Source organism: Channa argus, chromosome 3 (genome assembly GCF_033026475.1).
Source record: "Channa argus isolate prfri chromosome 3, Channa argus male v1.0, whole genome shotgun sequence".
Classification (NCBI taxonomy): Eukaryota; Metazoa; Chordata; class Actinopteri; order Anabantiformes; family Channidae; genus Channa; species Channa argus.
The window spans coordinates 8,638,892-8,663,943 of NC_090199.1; the positions used below are offsets into that span (position 1 = coordinate 8,638,892).

At 39.4% G+C, this 25,052-nt stretch overlaps 2 protein-coding genes and 1 long non-coding RNA gene across 5 annotated transcripts in view; all 3 read right to left on the reverse strand.

Annotated features, from left to right (window-relative positions):
- The window catches only part of si:dkeyp-9d4.3 (caskin-1), a 30,201-nt gene extending 25,166 nt beyond the window's left edge, over nucleotides 1-5,035 (reverse strand). Inside the window, exon 1 of one of the 3 annotated variants that reach the window (XM_067497292.1) lies at nucleotides 4,329-5,035. In XM_067497292.1, coding sequence (XP_067353393.1) covers nucleotides 4,329-4,422 — 94 coding nt within the window. In that variant the 5' untranslated portion in view covers nucleotides 4,423-5,035. The remainder of the gene's footprint in view (nucleotides 1-4,328) is intronic. The other 2 variants (XM_067497293.1, XM_067497294.1) reach the window with 2 other exon arrangements.
- A 910-nt stretch (nucleotides 5,036-5,945) lies between these two features.
- On the reverse strand, nucleotides 5,946-19,822 carry LOC137123265 (suppressor of cytokine signaling 1-like). The gene is made up of 4 exons (XM_067496732.1): nucleotides 18,119-19,822; nucleotides 15,346-15,781; nucleotides 13,991-14,178; nucleotides 5,946-9,339 (listed from the first exon to the last, which is right to left on the reverse strand). The coding sequence occupies exons 2-4, from the start codon at nucleotides 15,544-15,546 to the stop codon at nucleotides 9,015-9,017; spliced, it is 714 nt and encodes a 237-aa protein (XP_067352833.1). The 5' UTR covers nucleotides 15,547-15,781; nucleotides 18,119-19,822; the 3' UTR covers nucleotides 5,946-9,014.
- A 127-nt stretch (nucleotides 19,823-19,949) lies between these two features.
- Nucleotides 19,950-24,612, reverse strand: LOC137123266 (uncharacterized). Its single transcript, XR_010913825.1, has 3 exons — nucleotides 24,359-24,612; nucleotides 23,828-23,956; nucleotides 19,950-23,252 (listed from the first exon to the last, which is right to left on the reverse strand). It is a non-coding gene; the product is annotated as an uncharacterized lncRNA (long non-coding RNA).
- Between the last annotated feature and the right edge of the window lie 440 nt (nucleotides 24,613-25,052).

Sequence of the window (25,052 nt, forward strand, 5' to 3'; positions counted from 1 at the left end):
GTCACACCCAAAGATAGCTGGTTTTTGCTGGGACAACTTCTCAGAGTACTGAAAACAAGTCAGCGAGAAAGATAAAAGAAAATCTGTGGTTCCATTCGACTTCCTAGATTATATTTCAGTGTCTCATGACAAGACACAACATGTTTTAAAGAAAATGTCTCTATGAATGCACCCACAACTAGTCTGTGATGAAAGACTGAGTAAAGCATTTGTCAACCTGGTTCTTTTTCACAATATGGCTTTTGAAATGGAGTTACCATATGCAGAGTTGACACTCCAAACTCTCTGTTTTAATACAAACTTGAACTCAGTAGTTAAGAAAAAACAAAACATTTCACTTCTACACTTTCACCTGCCTGCTGCATTTTTCAGCTACGAGTTGATATTTGAGGACAGATACAGACGAAAAGTGCACATTCATGTGCAACAGCTTTTATTTAAGTCATAAAAACAAATAAATGCAAGAGATGTGTACTGTTCAATGACAGAAAGAGAATACCGGACCTTACTTGAGTTTGATATGAAATACTTTTGTCTGTGCAGTGAATGATCAGTGTTAGAATCTGATACGTGGTGTGAATTACTTAGTGCCCACTTCAGTTGCTTGCAACATAAAGAAGTACAAATATCTTTAGGATGCTCTCTATCTCTCATACTGTATCTCTACAACAAAGCTATTGTATATTGCAACAGAGCCAAAGATAGGAAGACATTATTTAAAAAGTTTATCCTTACGCAAATGTGATCAAACATTGGTTTTAACGTCATCTGTTTTAAAGTGTTCTCTGTCTGAACTGATTCAAAATAAACTTCCTTCATCTTTTAGACACTGAGTCTAGCAACTGTGGCAAGATCACACTATAATATTAAGACTGGTAATATTCTTAACTTCTTGGTTTCACTGTCAACAAATCCAAAGAATAGAACAAAACCGATAATGGATTGATCCTATTAACACTTACTCTACTGTTCACAAACTGAAAAAAAAATCAATGGTCCTTCATTGGACAAAAATGACAATGTAATAATGTAATAAACAGTAATAATGTGACCCGACTGACTACGTTTTGACAGATTATCTGTCTTTCCAGATGATAACAGTAAGGATTACTGTAGATTTGTATGGTTATTAAAGTTTGGACAACAAACTATACATCTTTCTCAGTGCAATGCCGGGCAGTAGTGGTCAATTAGTGCCTGTGTCCCTTGACCCTCCGTGTCACACAATAGATAGATTTTCCTCAGAGAAAGGCGTCTAGCAGAATTTAGGGGTGTAATTATCCTTTTAAGAGAATTTCTCTAGCGTAAAAATATGTTTAAACTGTGGACAATGGGATAATGTTGACAGAAAAAGTACCTGAGGCACAAACATTCCAGTCAGGAAATAGTTCAGTTCATTTTAAAAGATGTGTGATCTGTTTTATTTGTGAGCTTTATAGGTGCTGATGAATACCTTTTGGTACATTTGGATAGAGCAGGATGACTGTTGACCTTTGCTAAGCTAAAGTAACCAGCTACATATTTACCAGGCAGACATGGGAGAGTATCAAGCTAGTCTAACTACTGCTTTAAATACTTCAGAATTAAATAAGGATACCATTTACAGAGGGTTTACGAGCTATATCGATTGTAAACACCAACTTATTGTTATTAAGTCTAGGTAGAAGGACATGATTACAGTGTTTGTGACAGATGGTGGCAGTTGTGCTAATTTTTGTCATGTTTTATGGATGTCTAAGTTCAGCCCATACATTTATGTGTGGGCTAATGCAGTGCCATTGCTGCACATGTTATATTTCTAACATTTCTCACTGTCCCAAGTTACCAGCAAATTTTGTGATGTTCATGTGTGGAACATGTAGTTAACCCCGTGTGTGGAACATGTAGTTAACCCCGTGTGTGCAATGTGTAGTTCTCCCTATGTGTATAGAAACATGTGAGTCCCCAGTGCCAGTGTACGTCAGAGAGCTAACAAAAGGTGCAAATCCGTCTTTAAAAGTAGGTTTACTTCATCGTATTGCCAGAAAAAGACAGTCAGATTAGCTTTTTCCTCATACAGTTCCATAACTCAGAACATTTGCTGAAATTCTTCAAGACAGAGCTCTTCACCTCAGGGATCCCATGATGATGGACTGAGCTACCTAACTTTGTAAGCTTAGAAGCCTCACTGGCACATTTGCTCATCAGCCCGCTACGCATGATAATTAGAAACAGAATTGTGCATTTTGTTTTTTTAAAATGAACGGAGGTCATTGCAGAAAATTGCCAAAAGTGCATTTTAGAATTTAATCTAAAACATAGTATAAACTGTTAGACTTTCTTAATAAATGGCAGCCCTGAAAGCTCAAGATACAGAAGCTCATGCACATAGATAGAACACTAATTAAAAAGCAACTTCACCAGTTTGAAAACAAGGTTGCAACATTGAAAAAGAAATCCTAAAACATGATGTGATAGTATTTGTTTGTGTTTTCTCTATTTGCAGTTTTTTTCTGCTGCAGCTGTATTGTTAAACGTGCCTAAATGTGTTTTCTTAGTTTACAGCTGTCAGGGTCAATGCAATAATGACACTTACGGTTGCAGATCTGATGGTGTAGAGAGGTTTCTTGGATGAATTTAGGAGCAAAGTATCACATAGAAAAAATCTGAATTAGAAAAAAATGTATTAAACACTAATATAAGTCTATTAATTACAGCTAATAAAGCTTTTATAAAACGTACCGCATCACTAACGGCTGTAAACACTTCAGTTCCTTTAATCCTCTAAATCGATTTGTGACATTTTGACAGAGCACCACCACCTCTCCCTCTCACCTGCCACACTGCTGCTCTGAACATCGTTAGCATCCTGTTAATAATACAAATGCAGTCAGGCACATGACTAACACCTGATGTGCTAAGTGTGTTTCTCTGCATGCTTCAGGTGGGTTTATATATATGTGTTTTTAAAATGTTTTTAAAATGAACACACACACACACACACACACACACACATATATATATATATATATGTGTGTGTGTGTGTCTGTGTGTGTATACATATATATATATGTGTGTGTGTGTGTGTGTGTTTGTGTGTGTCTGAGTGAGTGTGTCAGCAGCGATTCTCCAGCAGAGAAACCTGGCTTCCTGTTGAATTATTCAAACATAAACCTGGATTCACGCAGCTACGCACACACCTTCCATAACTCACCTTTTAACCTCTCCCTTACACTTCCTGTCACTTTACCTTCATGCACACACACACAAACACACACACACACTCTCTCTCTTCTTTTTTCTCTCCCATCCCAACCCTCCTCCACACCCTCATCTCCCTCTGCCCTCCTCCCTCTTTCTCTTTGTCAGTGTGCAGTGGACTGAGCGCTCAGAGCTGATCTGTTCTGGCATTTAAGGGGATGCATTTTTCTTTTCCATGGCACTGCTGGAATGTCCAGAGACAAACATGCACACACGAGAGGAGAGGAGGAGAGAAAAGAGGAGGATAGAGGAGATAAGGAAAGAAAAGAAGAGAGGAGAGAGGAGGTAAGAGGAGGAGAGGATAGGAGTAGGGAGGAAAGAAGATGACATGAGGGGATGAAGGGAGTGGAAAAGAGGACAGGAAAACGTGAGGAGGAGAAGACATGAAAGACGAGAAGACAGAAGGGAAGGAGAGGAGAAGAAAGGAGAAAGGAAGAAATAGAAGGAAAGGTGGAAAGGAAGGAAAACTAGGAGAGGAGAGAGGAGAGGAGAGGGGCCTGGTGATGAAACTGAAGAGGAGGAGAGCAGTTTCAAGGCTGTAATTGAAATCTAATTATCACCTCGAGCCCCAGCTGACTCTACATCAGGCACACGCGCACGTTTGAGTATGTGCACGAATGCAAACGTCTGCACGTGTACACTTACGATCATCACATTATTACCACTAACATCTGGCATCTTCACACACCAATAATCCCCCTGTCCCGAAAGCAGTGTAGGACCTTCGTGTATACTTCCATCCTCACGCGCGCGAACACACACACAGACACACAAATGCTCGATTGTGGAAAACAGGATGACAAGCATTTCTGATTTCTAATTACATTTTAATGGCTGCTTTCACACATGTGCAACGTCATCACTATCACACACTCAACGTCATAGCACAAACACACAAACTCGCACTCTCTCTCTCTCTCTCTCTCTCTCACACACACACACACACACACACAGACACACACACACAGACAATGCAGACTAAATAGCTTCACATCTGATTTAGCCTGCACTGTCCTGACCTGGTAATGAGGGGTGTGTGTGTGTGTGTGTGTGTGTGTGTGTGTGTGTGTGTTTGCTCGGACACTGACTTGCTTTTCCCGGCCGAGGTCTCTGTAGGAGCCGCTGAGCTGTCAGCAGGTCCTCGGTCTTCACGGCCTGGAGCAGCTCCTGGTCCTTCCCCATGTCCCCTCCGTCCCGCCTCGGTCCGCTCGGTCCCGCCCGCTCTCTTCCTCTGAGCGCCCTCTCTCCTCCGTTAATCCGCTGCTACATCCTGCCGCCGCTCCGGGCCTCCCGCTGGAGCTGAGGCGCGGAGGGAAGGATGCTGCCGGGATTGTGTGATGCTCCTATTCGGCCAGGAGTCCAGCGCACGTCCCACTCTTCCTCCTCTCCAAGCGGTGCTACTGACCACCAACCGACCGGACGTCGCTCTCCTGTCCACTCCCGAAAGATTCCACTGATTCTACCCGCGTGACGAACCCACCGGGTCTACGTGCGTGCCGTGCGTGAAAAACAGTGGAGCTCGAGCGCCCTCCTATATGCTGGGTCAAATCCGCATCGCTGAAATCTCACGAGCCCTCACGAGTCTGTAGAATAAACACGCGGGTGGCTAATGTTTTAACGTGTGACCGCTGCCGCCACCGCGGTGCTGACCCTGCTCGCGCTAGCTCCGGCTCTAGCGCGCGCACACGCACTCACACACATTGACAGTCGCATACGGCATTACATAAACATGAGCTACATGTGCGCGCACCAGTCCAGTTGTTGTAATCCCAGTGCACGTGCGGGCGCAGAAGTCTGGCCAGGTTATTGGATAAATGTACTTAGTCGCGTGCAAGGGGTGCACACCGAGCGCGGAACAGTGGGAGCCAGAGTCCGGGATCGCGCGGACCCATGGGACACTGAGTGTAGATGGAAACATAAATAATTATAAAATATTAATCAAATCTAATCAACTTACAGTATTATTAAAACTATTTCGGTTTCATAAATTCATAATGAGTGCTGGAAGTGTAAAGTAATGTTGTTATGTTAGTTTATTTTATGTAATTTCACTCTTTTAAAGTACAAGTGTTTTCAACTTTTTTCTTTAAGACCATTCTTATGTAAAACAATGAGGCTTAAAACTGCACTGGCCTTGCTTTTATATGTGTCACGGTGGTGACAATTTTACATTAACATGTTTAAGGTTAATGAGACAGAAATAATTTGAGCCCATGGAAAGTGTGTGCGCGTGTGTGTTTGTGTGTGTGTCTGGTGCAGAGCTAATTTAGACTAAAGGGGCCACTGTCATTCAGATTTAGGACAGGAAGTGGAACATATGACAAAAAAGTACTAAAAAAAAGTGTCTCTGTGTTTGCTTGTGCTCTGACACAAATCTGAAGGTTCCAATTGCAGTTTCACTGTGAAAAGTCAGCTCCATCCAGGGCCTGATTAACCTACGAATGAGCTGTGGGCCCCAGTTCACCCCACTAACTTAGATGGTAAAAATAATACATTTATTTGACAGGAACAGCAATCAATCTCTTATCATGTCAAAGGTCAGTATTTGTCAGGGCAAACATGGAGGTCATACACACTCGCGTCCGCACCTACAGGTGCAGTCAATTTAAAGTCACTAATTAACCTACTGTAAGCTCTTCAAACTGAGGCAGCAGTGCTAACCACAAAATGGTAACTGAGTATAGCTGATTAAAAAATAGACAACGTTTCTGGTGACATACGTCATAATTTAATACATTCTTACATTGCTTTAAGTATACCATTTGTTCATACTAAAAAAAAAAATGATGATAACATGTAAGTCGTGCATTTTCTGGGATTATGCGAAGGTCATACAAACTGTTCACATAGTTTGTCCTACAATGCAAAGATTTGCAAAAACCTTTAAAACATTGTCACTGATGCTGAGACGGCAACAGAAGGTATTAGTTCTTTGGGTAAACATTTAGTTTACTGTGTGTAGTTTATTGGGCAGTACTTGCATGTCCACATAATTAGAAGGATGAGAACAGTTCTCAAGGTGAGGTTAGGTAACTAGCCAGTTTCCTATGGATTACTTAGCTCTGATTATTCATTTAAAAGTGAAATGTGTAAAAACACATTTTTACCATCCTATAAATACAATACAAACATTTTAATTGTCATAACAAATATTTTCATGTACCTTGACCTCATAGTTATGTTAGTTTTTCAGTCACTTTAGAACCTGTTAAAGTGGTTGAGGATAACAATGAAGTTTTCTAGCCAAACCCAGAAGTCAGCATATTTCTTGTTCCTTCAACAAAAGGCCAATGTGATTGTTTTCCCATTGGTATTTGCAATATTGCAGAAAGTAAACTCTGTGATGAACCAAAGTTTATGAAACTATCATAATAGTTATATCTTCACAGATGCTAATCTTCACAGATGAACACCACATTTTTGATTTTTGAAGCATAATCACCAAAGTTAAAATGCTATTGTTAGGCTACAAACAAACAACACCACAGTCACATTATTGGAGGAGTCTCTGAGTTCGGCATAAGAACATTTAACTATTCTGACGCCTATATTCCCATTTAGCCATTTGTTAGCAACAGCCTCATTTAAGCAAATGCTCAAAAAGTATGAATGGAGTATTTACTGATGAATTCTATGCCACAGAATACAAAAAAAATCTCTTGAGCTTTTGTTAACCATGACATTATTTTATGATTTTAACCAAAAACCCACAAAAAAATAAAATAAAATAAAAAATAAAATACCATAGACTGTGAGACAAAGGAGCCAGAACTGACAATACAATAACTGATTTCTGGGTAGAACTCATTCTTATGGCAGTCAAGCAGGACATATCGCAGAAGGTCAGAAATTCCTGAGATCTCTAACGTGAACTGGTTTTTGGCAGCTGATAATAACATTTAAAACAGCATGATTTTAACACAGCATAAACATGTTCATATTTAACAAGTGCAACGTTGACCATGTTCTTTTAGCATTAAAGACATCAACGACATTCAAATTTTAACACGACCAATGTTTTGCAAAGCATCACAACTCGGTTTGTTTTTCCACAGGATCAAAAACAATAAGACAGGATTTTTCAAGTGTTGCTGAAAGATAAATCAGAGTCTTGACTTTTCCAAAAAAGCATTAATCAATACTGTTACATTAAGTTACTATTACAATAAAAGTAAATCAAATAACTACGTATAATCTGATAAGGGTCACACAGAGAATAATGCACAAACTTTGCTGCTTTGTGACGTTTTTATAATCTTTTAGTCGATGATTCCCTCCCAGTTTTACTCTGCTACCTGTTCTCATCAACCTTTCCTGCAGCCAGGTAGGAGCATGGCAGTTACTTACAGTGGTTTATTAAAGTAAAACACTGGAAAAACAAACACGGTGAAGAAAGAGTGGCAATGTTTGCAATGACTGCTGAACTTTTTCTCCAAACAAAAAGTTGTTCAATTGTAATAAAAGGTCAGTTATTTCAAATGTAATTTGAATGTGATATTCTTGTTGGATATAACAGGATCGTATTTCAATAACAGACAACAGCTTCAGCTTCAACTGTTCAACTTTTCATGGATTTTAGTGATCCTGCTGATCCTGTTAACTGAATACTGCACAATATGTGAATGCTTCTAAATAAAAAGATATGAACACTGTGTGCTTTAATATTGTTATTCATTTATAATTTATGTCCAAAAGACAAGACTGCTGTTGTAATTGTCCAATTATCCAAAGAAATAAGAGATTATATGAGATTACCCCCAGATTATGAGATAAGTAAATATTATAAATATATTCAGTATATATATATGTATATATACATATTTATATACTCATTATGCAAAAATACATTGAAGTTCCTTGGCCTCAGTACCAAACATTGCTAATATTTCAGCGATAACATTGTAAGCTGCCATGTCAGCTTGTTTTGAAATTTTTCTGTCACCCACACATCAAATGTCCATGCAGCTTTAAAGAGGAGGAGCAATTTTTACATTTTAATGAACATTAAAAACTGATATGTATCCTGGAGACAGCGGTGCAGAAGTTACATAAGGTTTACTGAAATGGTGTCAAAAGACAAAATAATGCCACTGTTTGCAATTTCCTGGTTTCCTGCAAAAATTCTGTGTTCTTCATCTCCTTTGTCCACAAGACTTTTTCCAGCAGTCTTTTAGAGTTTCAGTGTTGTCTTTGCCAAACTTCCGGTGTGCTGTTGTTTTTGGAGAGCAATGTCTCTCTCAATGGTGTCCTGCCAAGTATACCATGTCTGTTCAATGATTTACATATGGTTGAACTAAGAACAGAGATGATAACCAGCTTTACTGAATCCTCTAAGTCTGTTTTTGTCTCTAAGTCATTCTGCTTTTTGCCCTTGTTGCCATTACTTTTTCCACCATTGCTTTGTATTTGTAATGGGTGTGTCTAGTAAAGACCATAATTGTTTGTGTATTATCAGATTAGAAATATTGAGTTAGTTGATATTTGTGACTTTGTAGAAAATCAGATAAAATTACATGTCCGAATTATGCAGAAAACGAGGAAATTGCAAACAGTAACATTACAGTTTTTTTTTTGTTATTGCATATAGATCCTAAGTCTAGATTTGTATCAATTTGTGTCGTGTACTCTGTAAATCATACCATGTTGATAATGTGTGCAAATAACCTCTGAACTAAGTCCGAACTCTAAGTACCACAAATACAGTACATTCTTTCACTTATCTACAAAACACAAACATCATCTTGCTACAGCAGGTAATGTGTCCACGTGTGCGTCTATATGGAGTGAGGATAGGCATGAACATAGTCTTTGATTTGAGTGCTAAGTGAAGGTAAGGTGCTTATAGTTTCTGCTCCACAAGAACGTATAAGAGCTCTCCTACACATCTGCGCCAGCCGCTCCGGTCGCTGCTTGCGGTAAGGTTCTGTCAGCTTACAGGATGAGCTGGTGTAATACGTGAGTAGGGCAAAAAGTGAAGTGAAAGTTCTTTGGCTCCCGTGAAGATTAAAGAGCAGGTTGTTCAGCTGAACACGAACACTAGTTGGGCCGTCATCACTTTGGTAACTCAGAGTGAAGAAAACATCTGGCTGGCCACTGTCTCTGCAACAACACAGCAGCATACAGTCACTCTGTGCACAATTGTTGCTTGTATGCTTAATACAGATGCTTCTCCATATTTCAACGCGTCAGACTTTTACTAACCAGAAATAGTACAACCTACAATACAGTAGGTAGACATTTTATAAGCCTTTAACTTTATTTATATAGCGCCGAATAACAACAAGGTAATCTCAAGTCATTTACATTATAAAGTCAAGACTATGCACATATGTAAAGAAAAAAAAAACAACAAAATCCCCCTTGAGCAAGACCTAGGTGATGGAAAACTCCCTTTAATGGAAGAAACGGAAGCAGAAACAGACTCAGGGCAGGCAGCTATCTGCCTTGACCAATTGGGGTGAGTGGAAAATGGAGAGAGAAAGGAAAAGAAGTTCAACAGGAGCAACAACAAAAATTTTGGCAGGTTGATATGTCCATGAACTGCACATTGGAAACACCCAGCTACAAGGCTGAAGAAACCTGCATTGATTTGTTTCATTTGGTTTAAGAGAGAAATATAGCAGGGTCTTATCTGCATAGCAACGGAAATTTGTTGAATGAAAAAATGTTGCCTAGGGGAGACTGGTATAAAGTATTGGTCCTAGCGTGGAGCACTGTGGAACTCTAACTTTTTTGAGCATGTAAGATTCATCATTAACATGAACAAATTTTATTCTATTTCATAGATAGGATTTAAACCAGCCCAGTGCAGTTACTTTATTAATGCAACCGCAAGGGGGCACAAGCCAGTGTCTTCTTGTGCCAGTCCCAAGTCTGGATAAATGCAGAGGGTTGTGGCAGGAAGGGCATCCGACGTAAAACACATGCCAAATCAAACATGCGAATCGTGACAAAGACTTCCATACCGGATCGGTCGGGGCCCGGGTTAACAACGACCGCCACCGGTGCTGTTGACCTACAGGGTACCGGTGGAAATTGGACTACTGTTGGTCGAAGACGAAGAAGAAGAGGAGGAAGGTGTGTTCGTAGGCAGAGAGAAAAGAGGAAAGCTAAGAATGTAGGACTGACAGTAGGGACTTTGAATGTTGGTACTATGACAGGGAAGGCTAGGGAGTTGATCGACATGATGCAGAGAAGGAAGGTGGACATACTGTGTGTCCAGGAGACCAGGTGGAAAGGTAGCAAGGCTAGAAGCTTAGGAGCAGGGTTCAAGTTGTTTTACCATGGGTCAGATAGGAAGAGAAATGGAGTAGGAGTTATATTGAAAGAGGATTTTGTGAGGAATGTTCTAGAGGTGAAAAGAGTATCAGACAGGTTGATTCTGTAGAGTCTGAAGCTGGAAGTTGAAGGGGTGATGTTCAATGTTGTGAGTGGTTATGCCCCACAGGTAGGATGTGAGTTAGAAGAGAAGGAGAAATTCTGGAGTGAGTTAGATGAAGTGATGCAGAGCATCCCCAGAGGTGAGAGAGTTGTCATTGGTGCAGATTTCAATGGGCATGTAGGTGAAGGGAACAGAGGTGATGAGACTGTTATGGGCAGGTTTGGTGTTCAGGACAGGAATGCAGAAGGACAGATGGTGGTTGACTTTGCAAAGAGGATGGAAATGGCTGTAGTAAACACTTTCTTTCAGAAGAGGCAGGAACATAGGGTGACGTACAAGAGCGGAGGGAGAAGCACTCAGGTAGACTACATCTTGTGTAGACGTTGTAATCTGAAAGAGATCAGTGACTGTAAAGCATTGGTAGGGGAGAGTGTAGCCAGACAACACAGGATGGTGGTGTGTAAAATGATGCTGGTGGTGAGGAAGATAAGGAGGACTAAGGCAGAGCAGAGGACGAAGTGGTGGAAGTTGAAAAAGGAAGAATGCCGTTTAGTTTTCAGGGAGGAGCTGAAACAGACTCTGGGTGGTTTGGAGGTGCTTCCAGATGACTGGACTACTACAGCTAATTTGATCAGGGAGACAGGTAGGAGGGTACTCGGTGTGTCATCTGGAAAGAGGAAAGCGGACAAGGAGACTTGGTGGTGGAACGAGGAAGTTCAGGAGTGTATACAGAGAAAGAGGTTAGCTAAGAAGAAGTGGGACACTGAGAGGACTGAAGAGAGTAGACAGGAGTACAGGGAGATACAGCGTAAGGTGAAGATAGAGGTGGCAAAGGCCAAACAAAGAGCATATGAGGACTTGTATGCTAGGTTGGACACTAAAGAGGGAGAGGTGGATTTGTACAGGTTGGCCAGACAAAGAGATAGAGATGGAAAGGATGTGCAGCAGGTTAGGGTGATTAAAGATAAGGATGGAAATGTATTGACAGGTGCCAGGAGTGTGATGGGAAGATGGAATGAGTACTTTGAAGAGTTGATGAACGAGGAAAATGAAAGGGAACGAAGAGTAGAAGAGGTGACTGTTGTGGAGCAGGAAGTAGCAAAGATTAGTAAGAGTGAAGTGAGGAGGACATTGAAGAGGATGAAGAGTGGAAAGGCAGTTGGTCCTGATGACATACCTGTGGAGGTATGGAAGTGTCTAGGAGAGGTGGCAGTAGAGTTTTTGACTAGTTTGTTTAACAAGATCTTGGAGAGTGAGAGGATGCCAGAGGACTGGAGGAAAAGTGTACTGGTACCAATTTTTAAGAACAAGGGAGATGTGCAGAGCTGTGGCAACTACAGAGGAATAAAGCTGATGAGTCAAACAATGAAGTTGTGGGAAAGAGTAGTGGAAGCTCGGCTAAGGGCAGAGGTGAGTATTTGTGAGCAGCAATATGGTTTCATGCCTAGAAAGAGTACAACAGATGCAGTATTTGCTTTGAGGACGCTGATGGAGAAGTACAGAGAGGGTCATAGGGAGTTGTATTGTGTCTTCGTAGATTTAGAAAAAGCGTATGACAGGGTGCCGAGAGAGGAGCTGTGGTATTGTATGAGGACGTCTGGAGTGGCAGAGAAGTATGTTAGAGTGGTGCAGGACATGTATGAGAGCTGTAAGACAGTGGTGAGGTGTGCTGTAGGTGTGACAGAGGAGTTCAAGGTGGAGGTGGGTCTGCATCAAGGATAGGCTTTGAGCCCCTTCTTGTTTGCTCTCGTGATGGACAGACTGACAGATGAGGTTAGACAAGAATCTCCCTGGACTATGATGTTTGCAGATGACATTGTTATTTGTAGTGAGAGCAGGGAGCAGGTGGAGGAAAATCTAGAGAGGTGGAGGTCTGCTCTGGAAAACAGAGGAATGAAGCTTAGCCGCAGCAAGACAGAATACATGTGTGTCAATGAGAGGGACCCAGGTGGAATGGTGAGGTTACAGGGAGCAGAAGTGAAGAAGGTGCAGGACTTTAAGTTTTTAGGGTCAACGGTTCAGAGCAACGGTGAGTGTGGAAAAGAGGTGAAGAGGCGAGTGCAGGCAGGTTGGAACGGGTGGAGAAAAGTGTCAGGTGTGTTGTGTGATAAAAGAGTATCAGCGAGAATGAAATGAAAGGTGTTCAAGACGGTGGTGAGACCAGCAATGTTGTTCGGCTTAGAGACAGTGGCACTGAAGAAAAGACAGGAGGCAGAGCTGGAGGTAGCAGAGCTTAAGATGTTGAGGTTCTCTTTGGGAGTGACGAGGATGGACAGGATCAGGAATGAGTACATCAGAGGGACAACTCATGTTAGATGTTTTGGAGATAAAGTCAGAGAGGCCAGATTGAGGTGGTTTGGACATGTTCAGAGGAGAAACTGTGAATATATGGGTAGAAGGATGCTGAGGTTGGAGCTGCCAGGCAGGAGGTCTAGAGGAAGACCAAAGAGGAGATTTATGGATGTAGTGAGAGAGGACATGAAGTTAGTTGGTGTAAGTGAAGAGGATGCAGAGGACAGGGTTAGATGGAGGCACATGATTCGCTGTGGCGACACCTGAAAGGGAGCAGCCGAAAGGAAAAGAAGAAGTGCAGTTACTTTATTCCCAGTGACATGTTCCAGACTCTGTAATAAAAAGGTGGCTAACAGAACAAGTGTAAAGATGAGTCCATTGGTTGAAGCCGAGATCATTAGTGATTTTCACCAGTTCTGTTTTGGTACTTTGATATACTGTACTCATGCCTGCTGTTGATACTGGTCAGTAACTAGAAGTAACAAAACACACAGCCCTCATTTTTTGAGAAATAATTCAAACTGGATCCAAAGCTACAGCCTTTTAGTATAAAATCTCTTTTTGTGTTTTAAGACAAAAAAGGAATTTATACTTTAATATCTGCAACTTTGGAAATTATCCACAGGTTACCTTCAGACAGCTAAGCTTTTTTATTAAGTTCAGATAAACACTGTCACACTTTGCTGCACAGAAGGAAGAATTTAGTTGCTTAGCATTCAAAGTGCAATAAAAAAGGATCTTTTGCAGAAAGAATGAAGGAAGAAGGAAGAAATAATAACAGCTTTTGTCTAGTGTTCGTGATCACATGATGTACAGTAAAATAAATTAAACAATAAGCCAACTGTATCTAATTCTGATGTATAATCAGCCACAGCTGGTCACAAAATGTTTCTGCAATTTATACTTTTAAAGCTTTTGAGTTATTTTTTTTCATTCTACATTTATTTATGAGAATAAATCTAAATGAAGTGGGTCTCCCCTGGTGTAAGAGACACCTGTGCGAGAGAATAAAAAGTTCCATACCAAATCAGGTAAACAAATAAAACAACCATAAAGTGTTCAAGTGAAAGTTGTTACCTGATGAGGAAGGTGCCCTGTGGTACACGTGCAAGTATTTCATGCGCTTCCTCCATAGTCATTGGCCCCCAGTAGTAGCCACTGTGTTGGAGCTGCTGGTAAGTGGTTTTGACTAGATTGTACTCTGCCTCGCTGCTGAATGGACGAAGGTGTGTGGGCAAGCTGTCAGCTTCAGCTCCAGTCAATGGCTACAGCACACAAGGTATCAGAAATAATCAGTCAACATGGTGTGAAAATCGGAAATATAAATCAGATGTATGTTTCAGACAATGTATCAAATAGGATACATTTGATCTTGTGTGGATGTATTCATCTCATTGTTTGTCACTTCGATGTTTTGGGGGTATCATCCTCCATTTCCCTACGGTGTGTGAGTGTGTGTGTAATTGTGAGTGCTAATGGCTGAATTAGAAGCAGTGTAAAGTGCTTTAAGTGCCAATAGGTAGATAGAAGCGCTATATAAGTGCAGACCATTTACCATTTACCATTTACATCCTGTCTACCAGCATGAGAAATTCCCATATTAAATTGTTTAATTTGTGACTATAAAACTCCACTGTCACTTTTCCAACGTGCTGCTTTAAAATAATTTATCATCTACCCCAATTTATCGTTATGGTTTTCAATGTATATGAACCAACTTGTAATGTTTGAAGAAAAAATTCAATTATATTAGCATTTATGCAGCTGTGCACAGTTTCTATCTTCAATTTGATGATCACAGGCCCTGCACTCAGGGGCTTCTGCCAGATTTGTCCAATAAAAAAGAAAACTTTCCATTCTGATGTTTAAATCCCAAAGAGAAAATCAGATATTTTACAAGTTTCCAAACAGTGATGCAGTAATAATCACAGCGATTTTGTGTCTGGGAGTCTAAGTTAGTTTTCTCTGGAAATTCAATGTAGGCAGGCCCCACTAATGGTCATCTACATAGTTCCTTATCATTTACACACATGACTTTTGATCTTTCTAAAAAAAAAAAAAGTACATCTCATTTTGTTTTCAGAGGAGTAAGCTATAGCATTAAAGTTAGTATAATTATATATTATTTGGAACATTACTGCACATGCACACCAGCAATAGATAACAGCTATATTTACAGTCTTAAGGTTACTCTTAAACAATTTTTAAGAAATTAATAATGAGTTATTATTTTAGAACAAACAACTTCCGTTGCTATTATCTACGTACACTTACTTAAATGTTTGTTTTATTCTGAATGCAACTTCAACGACACAAATATGATTTCAGCTTTCTATCTTGTTCCCTCTATCTGTCTACTATTTAAAATCATTATCTCAGAGCAATAAAAGCCACTAGCTGTGAGTCCCTGCGGGTTTACTTTAGATACAAACCTGGCGGCAGGTCCCAGGTCCTTCCCCAAAGTTTAATTTGTTCCACTGCAGTAAATCTAGCTCTCTCTCTGTCGGCTCTTGACTGTCTGGGTTTGCTCTCTCTGCAGGTTCTCCAGTGTCCGGACTTTGTCCCGCTGTGTCAGCTGCGTGGTTCTGTTTTTGGCTCTGAACTACTGTTCTCTGAAAATTATCTCTGACCATCCTACACGGGACAATTCTCCACTTGACCACCAGTTGCACCAGTTCCTCCACTTATTTCCGACAGATCCTCCATTCTTTTCAGCTTCCTGGTTGGTCATCTGCTTCTCAACCCTTTTTGAGACTCCATGTTGATTCAACGGAAGTGAGAGATTTCAATTTAGATGTGTAGACATTACCACAAATTGCTGGAGGTTTGCTGAGTGTAGTCTCAATATACAGATGTAAAATCGATGAGCTGAAACACAGAAAAGTGAACACACACTGATCGCAATCGTATATTCAAATACACTTCATTTGACATGATCGTAAACCTGCTATAACAGGCAACTCATGTAGATACATTTCTGAGTGGCCTCATCAGTGGGAGGTGCATGCATCTCAAAACCAGCCAGAGCTTTTACTGTGAAGAGATCACCATGAAAAGTTTTTGTAGCTTAAACTGAGTGAGTCACACACACAAGACTTAAAAAATGTCAACTGCCCCAAGAAGAAAATGTGCTCAGCTCAGAGTGAATAATTTGCTGTTACCTCCTGTGATCTGCTCAAATCTGTTATAAAGTAAATGGATGGGTTAACAGCAAAACTGCACAAATAAGCTCTACTCGTGGTACATTTTGCTGAATAGCTAAGGCTCTGTGTTTGACTTGGCATAAAAGGGACAGAGGAGCAGATGCTGGATCTGGATAGAAAATGTACATCGCTGGGCTCATAATTGTCTAGAAAATTACAATGCAATTAAAGAGACAAGAAAATTACATTTCCTCCTGCATTTTCATGTGGACTAATGTGACAAATGTAAAAACTAAAATGAGGCACGACTGCTCAGTAGCAACATCAAACAACAGGACAATCTTTGTAGGAAGTGGATTTTGTGCTTTTATGTTTCCACACACCAACAGTTGATAGTTTTTGGACATGCACATTTCTCTCTACAAGCTGAACTAACTACTTGTAAAGTAAGCCAGTTATTCACCGAGGTTTTTGGTCTCTAGCAACTAAATATCTATTATTTTAGCTGCTAAATCATCACCAAATCGCTTTTTGTTTTTTGTCAAAAACTCCAAAATATCCAATTCACACTTAGGTACATACTGTATATGATCCCCACATTTGAGACCATAAAACACCACATTTTTGCCATTGTACAAAATAAATGTTGCTGTTTCACTTTCATTTTATTATCGTATCTCTACAATAAACTAAAGTTCACACTAAAGCTCTGTAAAGCTGAAGGAAGCTGCTACACCCAACCCCTTAGCACATTGTCACTGATTGTTTTCATAGTACAACTGATTATAGCCGCAGTAACTTGTCTACTAGCTGTTGAAACACATCTGACCTAGAGTGTATGTGTGTGTCTGCGTGTGCCCATTGCAGAATTAAGGTTATGTGGGTAACAATAAACCGCATTTGTGCTTCATCAATTACTGGGTAGGGCGGATGTAAAGACTGTGACAAAGAAACACTTTCACTTTCTTAGTCGAGCAAGACACACATGAAAGCAAGTTTAAAATAATAATTATGCAAAATGCAAAAAATTTGTTTTGTGAATTGCTGTAATATATAAGAAAATGATTAAGTAACACTTTGGTGTTTTACTTTTTATGTTGTACTTCAAGTTTTATGTTATGTAATGGTTCTGTCTTGTATGACAACATTTGAAAACGTCTATTTAGTGTTGTATAAGTAAAGTTTTTATATTATAAACATAAAAAAAAAAAACACCAGTGTATGGGGAGGCAAAGTGCTTTTTGTTTAGTTTGCACTCTGTTTAATCCTAAATAAGGATTTGATGGAAATGCCAATCTGATAATCTTATTTGCAAAGAAAAAAACGCTAAACTTTAACATGAAGTGTAAGCTTAGCACACGTTTAACTTTTAATCAGTTTACAGTCAGTGACCACAGTTTGCCAGCTCTCTGATGTCGGATACATTGCACTTTATTTAAATTGAAACAATGACTATGGGGTTTAGCTTTCAGTTTAAGGGTTTTCACATCTACAGCACATTAGATAAACAGTAAAAAAAAAAAAGAAGAAGAATTTTTTGGGTGCTGAAGCAGGACGGTTTTAGGGGAGTGACTCCTGCAGCATTGACCCATAGTGGATGAAAATGCTGCAAAAGTAGATCCGAAACTCACAGAGTAACTGTATAATTTCCAAACACTGATGAACTGTGCTGCGAGAGCCGCAAAAATATTGCAATGCGCAAGCATCTCTAATGCATATTTTCATATTGTATCACACACCAGCATACTGTGCAATTTTGAAAAGGAAAAAAAGATGATACACAAATTGGCTTTGTTTAATCCAATCTAGGAATGTATGGGTGTCAAAATCACACCTAATGGGATATTAAAAATGTGTGAATGGGTTTGTCTTTAGCCTTTTAATATTAACTTATTATTAGCTTTATAAGAGGAGCGACCAACCGAGATTAAATACCCCTTTTGATGGATTGATAGATGAATGAAGAATTGAGAATTTCAGTACTCACATCAGTAACACTAAACATTTCTATAGTAACTCATTATTTATGCATTAACGAACCCACGGAACGACGCACACTTACTTTGCAGTCGCGAAATGTCAGAGCCCTGTTGAATCCTAAGTAATTTTGTCCTGCAGAAGGTCGCAGCTCGTATGGAGAAGAAACATTTTAGTTTCGGTTTATGTTCAGCTGCTGGAGCAGGAGGAGGTGGGGCCGCTCTGCCAGACAGCATGTTGATATGATGTTGGTAGGTAATTGTCAATGAGGGGTTCATTTACCGACTGTTAAGCAGTTCTCACACATACAATTACACACACATGCGCGCGCGACACACACACACAACCACACACACACACACACACACACACGCACGCACGCGCACGCACACACACGCTACGCGCGCACAGTTCAGGTGTTTGCCTCGGCTTTATTTTCGCTTTCACTTCGCTCTTGCCGATTCCCTTAAATCACGTGATCTGCAGGCAGCGTGTGTGTGTGCATATGTGTGTGTTTTGTGTCTCAGTGTGTGTAACTGCATCTTGGCTACATGCAAAATCCATTTATGGCTCAGTATCTAGGATTTTGATGCATTACATTTTGAATGCAAATCATTTTGACCTAAATAATAAATGTTTTTTGTTGAAAGCAATAAACAGATCTATAGAGTACAGGTAACACACAGACACACACACACAGGCGGCACTTAAATTATCAGGTAAACTAAGCTCAAACTAAGGTGGTTCTGCAATAAAGGTTGAAACACAGAGAGGTGCTGATCACTCTGGGAGATGTGGTCTGGGCTTGTACTTACAGGTGTTTCTTCATTCAAAACTTGGGATTAACTCATTTAACATAATAAACGTTGCCAACAATGATCTGAATCATAACTTTTTACAGCTGACTGAAGTAAGCAAGAGTCAACTGCACGTGTGCTTTTTTTTGACAATTCCTCAAGGCATTTTAGAATCAAGAATTGTTTCAGGCAGTGAAGCTGTGTGTCTGCTGATGTGTTTTCAATCTTACTTTGAACAACAGTTCGATTTTATGGCACAGATGAACAAGCTGATTCAGGCTGCCGACTGAAGAGCACCCCCATGAGTCGGGGAAATGCATCAATGGTTTTAGTGCCCGTATGAAGATCGTTGAAAATATGATTAATTTCAGAAAATTACCGATCTATTTTATCTTTTATGTAAGATGCTTGTCTTTAAGACATAATGAAAAATGACCATTGTTGAACTCTTTATTATTTTGCTGTTTCTCCTTGCTGGAATGAAAAATAAAAATATTAACTTTGAACGCTGTGAGCGTGTTGCAACACAAGCATACTGCATAACAAAACAGATCTACAAACTGAAACATGGTTGCTTTTGAATTCATAAGTTATTCAAACTTTAAAGTCTTAAAACCTTTAGTTAGGCAACTATCACTGACAGATAGTTGACATTTCAAGCCATAGAGTTCCAATATGGGGCCAAAACACACACTAGAGAGCAGGGAGGCTGTCTGCCTGATGTGGAAGCACTAAATGCAGCATTTGGCCTCTGTACACCATCACACTGGATTTGAAATGAGTTACTCAGGATGTGAGCAAAGTCATGACCTTCAGCTTTAATTCAAGGGGTTTGACAAAAGTGTGACATTAACCATTTGGGAATTACAGCCTTTTTAATACCTCCCCCAGCCCTACTCCCCAACTTTGGGGTCTCCACTTTTTCCAGATTATAGCTAAAAGTGTTGACTTTCCTCACATGTTCAGTGTTTCGCATTAAATTCAATGTGGTTACGTACAAAGGCCAAATGTTAACAGACTTATCATTGTTCCAATGTTTTTGAACCTGACTGCATTTCCTCCAACCAGTCAGTTCCACAGAAGCTGGGGCCTCAATGCCGAGCAGCTGCCTCTGAAACACACAAACCACAGAGACACGCATAAGAGGAAGCACTGCAGTCGTACTTCTTAATATTTTTAGAAATTTTTCCATGATACACAGTTACTGTAGATTTTCTTAATATACCAGACAAAGCATAGCATGTTATAAACTGCATTTCACTGCAAATAAACTCAATGTGCATGAACAGACATAAATACTATATAGTAAATAAAATACAAACCGCATATGGAAACTGAAAGAAAAAACAGTAGACCACAAAACCAAATATGTCCCTAATAAACCCTGCACCCACCCCATACCATACGTCTTGTGAGCCTTGCAGAATGCTGCTTCCCGTCAAAATGAACGTGAAACCATCACATGAAATTATAGGAACACAAATTCTTGTTACAGAGGTCCTGAAATGTCAGCAAGTTGGCAAAGTGAGTCTCATCATGACAAATATGACAACGTTGTGTATGGTTTTAGGAAGATGGTGAAAAATACTGCAAAGACGCATTAAACACAAACACAAGTATGAAAACTACGTGTCAAGAAATTGAGCCAAAAGGAGATGAATACTGTTGCGTGTTGAAACAGGCAATTTGCTTACTGGCTTACGAAGCAATGCTGAGATGACAAACTGGTTTATGGTTATGCAAGTCACATTCAGCACCTAAATTAGAGTGAAATTTTCATCAGCAAAAACTTCTGCTAAACATCCGGGCCCTGTGTCAGCACAGAGCTCCCATGTTCCACAGGTTCTTCAATCTTCAGCATTTTTGTGTGATGAAAGCTTAATGCTGTTAGATTATTAACAAAACGTCTCCCATGAACTTCTCTGCCACAGTTATTTTGTTTTTGTGACTCGGAAAAACTTTTGTGATGAAAAATGATAGATTATTTTGTATATACTGTATAAATATGTAAATATACATGTCAATATTTACATTACTGTCCAAGAATTTGAGGACAAATAAGACATCGCTGGTGTTTAAAATTCTTGTATGTTTGAGAGTTGCTACTGAAAAAACAGAGCAGTGACAGTAAGCTTTCATTCAAACATAACAATTCGTGAACCAATGCATCATTTATTACATGTAAACTGCAACATACTAGCATCATAAGAATTAACACCTATTATAGGGAAACAGGTAGCTTGCCTCTAATAACAAAATTAAACCAAATAAACTCCACCAGCACGTCTAAAGTTCATTAAAATAAACTTTTTTTATCTTAATTGTTAAATTTAAGAAAAACAGAAATGTAAAAATGACAAGCAGAGGCTTCTAGCTAGCTGTTAACATTCTATGCTTCGCTGACCATTTTATGCTTGTAACTTTAAGTTTAAAGTAGCAGTTTGACATTTGGCATCTCTCATGTCTAAACCGCGAAGAGACAGTTTATATATTGGAAATGGGGAAACAGTTAGCCTAAGGTGATAAATTACCACATCTCGTGTGCAAAACTGACGAGGAGTGGTTTTGCAGGTTATGTGGTGGATTATTTTTAGCCTGGCTAACTCTTTCAAAATGCACTCCTTACAATTATATGACATATCTGAGTAATGGTACCTACAGGGGAAATGCCAAGTATTCATGTGATGAGAGAAATAATTCACATATGAACACCAGGTTAGGAAGGAGACAAAGCAACAGCAGAGTGTTGATGAGGCTGCTGGCTCTGTAAAACCAATTTTTCTGCAAATGCTATTAGCAGACAGTAAAGAGTAAATCCTTTTTTCCCTTCAAGCCTAACAGAGATACAAGTACAGTCGCTGAAACATTTACAAGCAACGGCTAAGCTCTCGTTTTTCCAGATTCTGTTAAGATCAGTCACAGTTTCATTATGAATCTTTGACAAATGTGAAAGTGGCTGCTGAACATCAGCTGACAGCGCCTTGTTCAAAGGAACATCTTAAAGAGGAACTACACATTGTTTTTCATGCTCTTAACATGCAACCACAAAGATCCTTGTTCAAATATGGTTCGAATTCTGGTAATCTTGCCAACAGCATTGTCTCATACTGCACAACGTTTTACAGATATAGAGTTTTTAAAAAGAATCTGTGACCTCTTCTAAACTGTGATGAACAGTGTGACATATGGAAAGACTGGCAATAAACACAAACCTTGTGTTGCAGAACAAGGAAATTCAAAATGGCATTTGTAACTAATTACTATCAAATGCAGCCTTGGGACAGAGTCATTCCTTCAGAGCATGTTGCTCCCTTCATGCATTTAGGTATGGACAAAAGTTTTTGGAAGACAATCTAATATTGCTGTTTGCTGTGTGTATATTTCTCAGTGGTGGTGAAAGGCTTACGTATTATGTTACCCTATTATATCCAGGTCTGGACCTCTACACTTTTTGAATATTGATTGTAGCACACTCTGGCTACACAATTGCCCGGTGCTTTGAACAAGCTTCATTTTGCTGCATTCAGACAGATTTCTACCTGTTAGTAAAAGTTCACTGAACAGTGGGAGATGTCTGTACTCTATATACATGTGGGCTCAGACACAGGTCAAACTGCTCAGGTTTGTATGATCCTGTCTGTGCATGTTGCAAATACAGTGCTTTGTTTTGGTCTAACAAGCATGCACACACACACACACACACACACACAAAACTTTTTTTATTGTCTCACTACTGCATGAAGCAGTACCGCTGCAAAAGCACAGAGGGATGGCACCCACAGAGTCCCTTATGTGGTTAAGTTTAGCCAAGAAAAGCAGTTAATATGGAGCCAAAACACAGACTTAAGATATTTAGCTTTGAAAATAAAATACTAGCTTCAACTGAAAAATGAAACTGTCATTAATACAATTGCACAGAAAAAAACTCTGAACAAGCAGTAAAAAAAAAAACAGACAAAAAAAAAACACAGGTTTAAAAGAAAAGCTTTTAATTAAAAAAAAACACTTTAGCATGCACTTACGGTCTTATCTGTTGTTCTTTTTGTAATGATTTTATGTTTTCAATGACAAGCCTCTCTTTTTTTTTTTCACTGACACGGTTTCTTTTACAATGAGTTTTTTTTCTTTTGTCCAATGTTCCTGTTTTTTATTTTTAAACGACAACTTCCTGCCACTCTTCAGTGTGGGGGTTCTTTCAGGGGAGGGGCCGATCACGCCAATGAATCGACACCTCACTAAAATTGTTTGAAAATCATCATCGTTATGAAGGAGGAAGGATTGCTGAATAAGACTGCATCTGTTTTAGCCATGGGTGATGATGATGACTTGCTCCTGCTGCCCTCAAGTGGACAAAATAGAAAGGAAATGTGTTGGAGACCTAATATTTAAACTGGACCATCTCAATAATATATTTGATGACCCCTAAAAAATAGAGAAAAAACAGTTAAACATTATTTTTTCAGTTTACCGATTTTATCGTTTCTTCTGCACATATTTGCAAATATATATGCGTATAAGTAAAAATACACAAACTACATAGGATACTAATGTCGATGACATAGCCTATTATGTTGTAATCATTATTTTGATTACACTTTTTCCTTCTTGTACGGCTGTAGCATGAATTTACCTTACTACCTTCGTTTATGAATTCATTACAAGACATATTTTGTCTAAGAAATGTTATTAACAGAGGATAAATCACAATCAATCAAGGTATTTTATAAACACTATTGAATGCCGCTGATTGCATAAAATAAATATCTATGTGCCTCATAAATAAGGTTTCTGCAAAAATCTGAAATGTTTGACCATGTTAGGTTTATTTAATAAAGATCCAACAACTTCAAGAACTCTTTTTCTGGACAATGTCATTTGAAAATCATCAAACATGCGCTTAATGTCTTCTACTGAGGTTTTAGTTAGTAGGATCAACGGGTTGAGCATGGTAATGCATAATGGGATGCATAAGACCGCGAGTTCCAGTCTCTACCCACCAAGTGTGATCTCGCCCAGCCATCAAGAGCCTCCTTGGTGCCGGTCCCGAGCCAATTTAAAATGGGAGAGATGCGGCCTAAAAGCTCAAGCCAAATCAACGTGCGGAACACGTTCCGCTGTGGCGACCCCTGAAGGGACAAGACGAAAGCCGTTGATCTTTTTTGAAATGCAAATGTTGGGGGTTATACCACTGCAACTAAACCTTGTGAAAATAAGAAAATATTTCTTGTAAACCCATTCAATCATAAACTACAAATACCTTGTACTACCATGTTTCTAATTCAGTATAATAAATCCTATAGTATTATAGTCATATAATACTTTATGGAACTGTCATGCTTGTAGCCCACTAGGGTACAAAGTAGGCCACCTGATATGGACTGCAATTAAAAGATAGGCTACCAGGCATATCTACACAATAAAACGTTTGTTAAAACCGTCCAAAGAAATTAATCAATTTCGCCTTTTTAAGTTGTCACACTGCATCATCGCTGGAAACTGGACATTCAGCAGCTAAACCCAGTTCTTACCTTGGTCTCTGTTAACTTAGCAGATTGCTAAAACTGGTGATGTTTACCAGGAGAAATGGGCCCGTTTGAAAAAAAATGTTAAATATAGAAATGTTTATGTCCGACTCGTTCACTGCACAATCGTTTTATTTTTTTTATGAAAGTTTTATTGTCCAATTACTTCAAGCAGGAGACAGTAACCGGTTTATTATGCAATTTAGCATTTCGTTGTATGTGATGAGAACACGGTGTTCCGGGTGTTCTGATTAGCAGTACATCCTGACCAATCATTTCCTTGTTTGTAAAGCTTTGGCCAATAGGCTGCGGGCAAGTAGGCGGGACTTGTAGTTGGTTAGACAAACTGTAATTTCAACATTCAGCCACGAAAAGGCGCAAGATTAAAGTATATATCTAAGTGCACAGCGTCTTCAGTCAAAATAAAAGGTAAAAAAAAGTTTCACAACCAGGGGTCAGCAATCAGGTGCAAATGTGGGCCATGTCTGTTGGTAATGTCTTTTCTTAGATAAATGCATTTTGTTTTAAGAATAGAGTCAATTTTTGTGACCTTTTCTGTCTTCAGACTTCTCCATCAGCATCCTCAAAGCAAATACTGCATCTGTTGTACTCTTTCTAGGCATGAAACCATATTGCTGCTCACAAATGCTCACCTCTGCCCTTAGCTGGGCCCTGACCAATCTGGCAGATTCAGTGTGGA

Coding starts and splice junctions, on each gene's coding strand:
- LOC137123265 (XM_067496732.1), bottom strand. CDS start 15,546: ATGGTCAGAGATAATTTTCAGAGAACAGTAGTTCAGAGCCAAAAACAG. Junction 14,179..15,345: donor GACCTGGGACCTGCCGCCAG/GTTTGTATCTAA, acceptor TGTGTGCTGTAG/CCATTGACTGGAGCTGAAGC. Junction 9,340..13,990: donor CAGGGCACCTTCCTCATCAG/GTAACAACTTTC, acceptor GTGTTGTTGCAG/AGACAGTGGCCAGCCAGATG.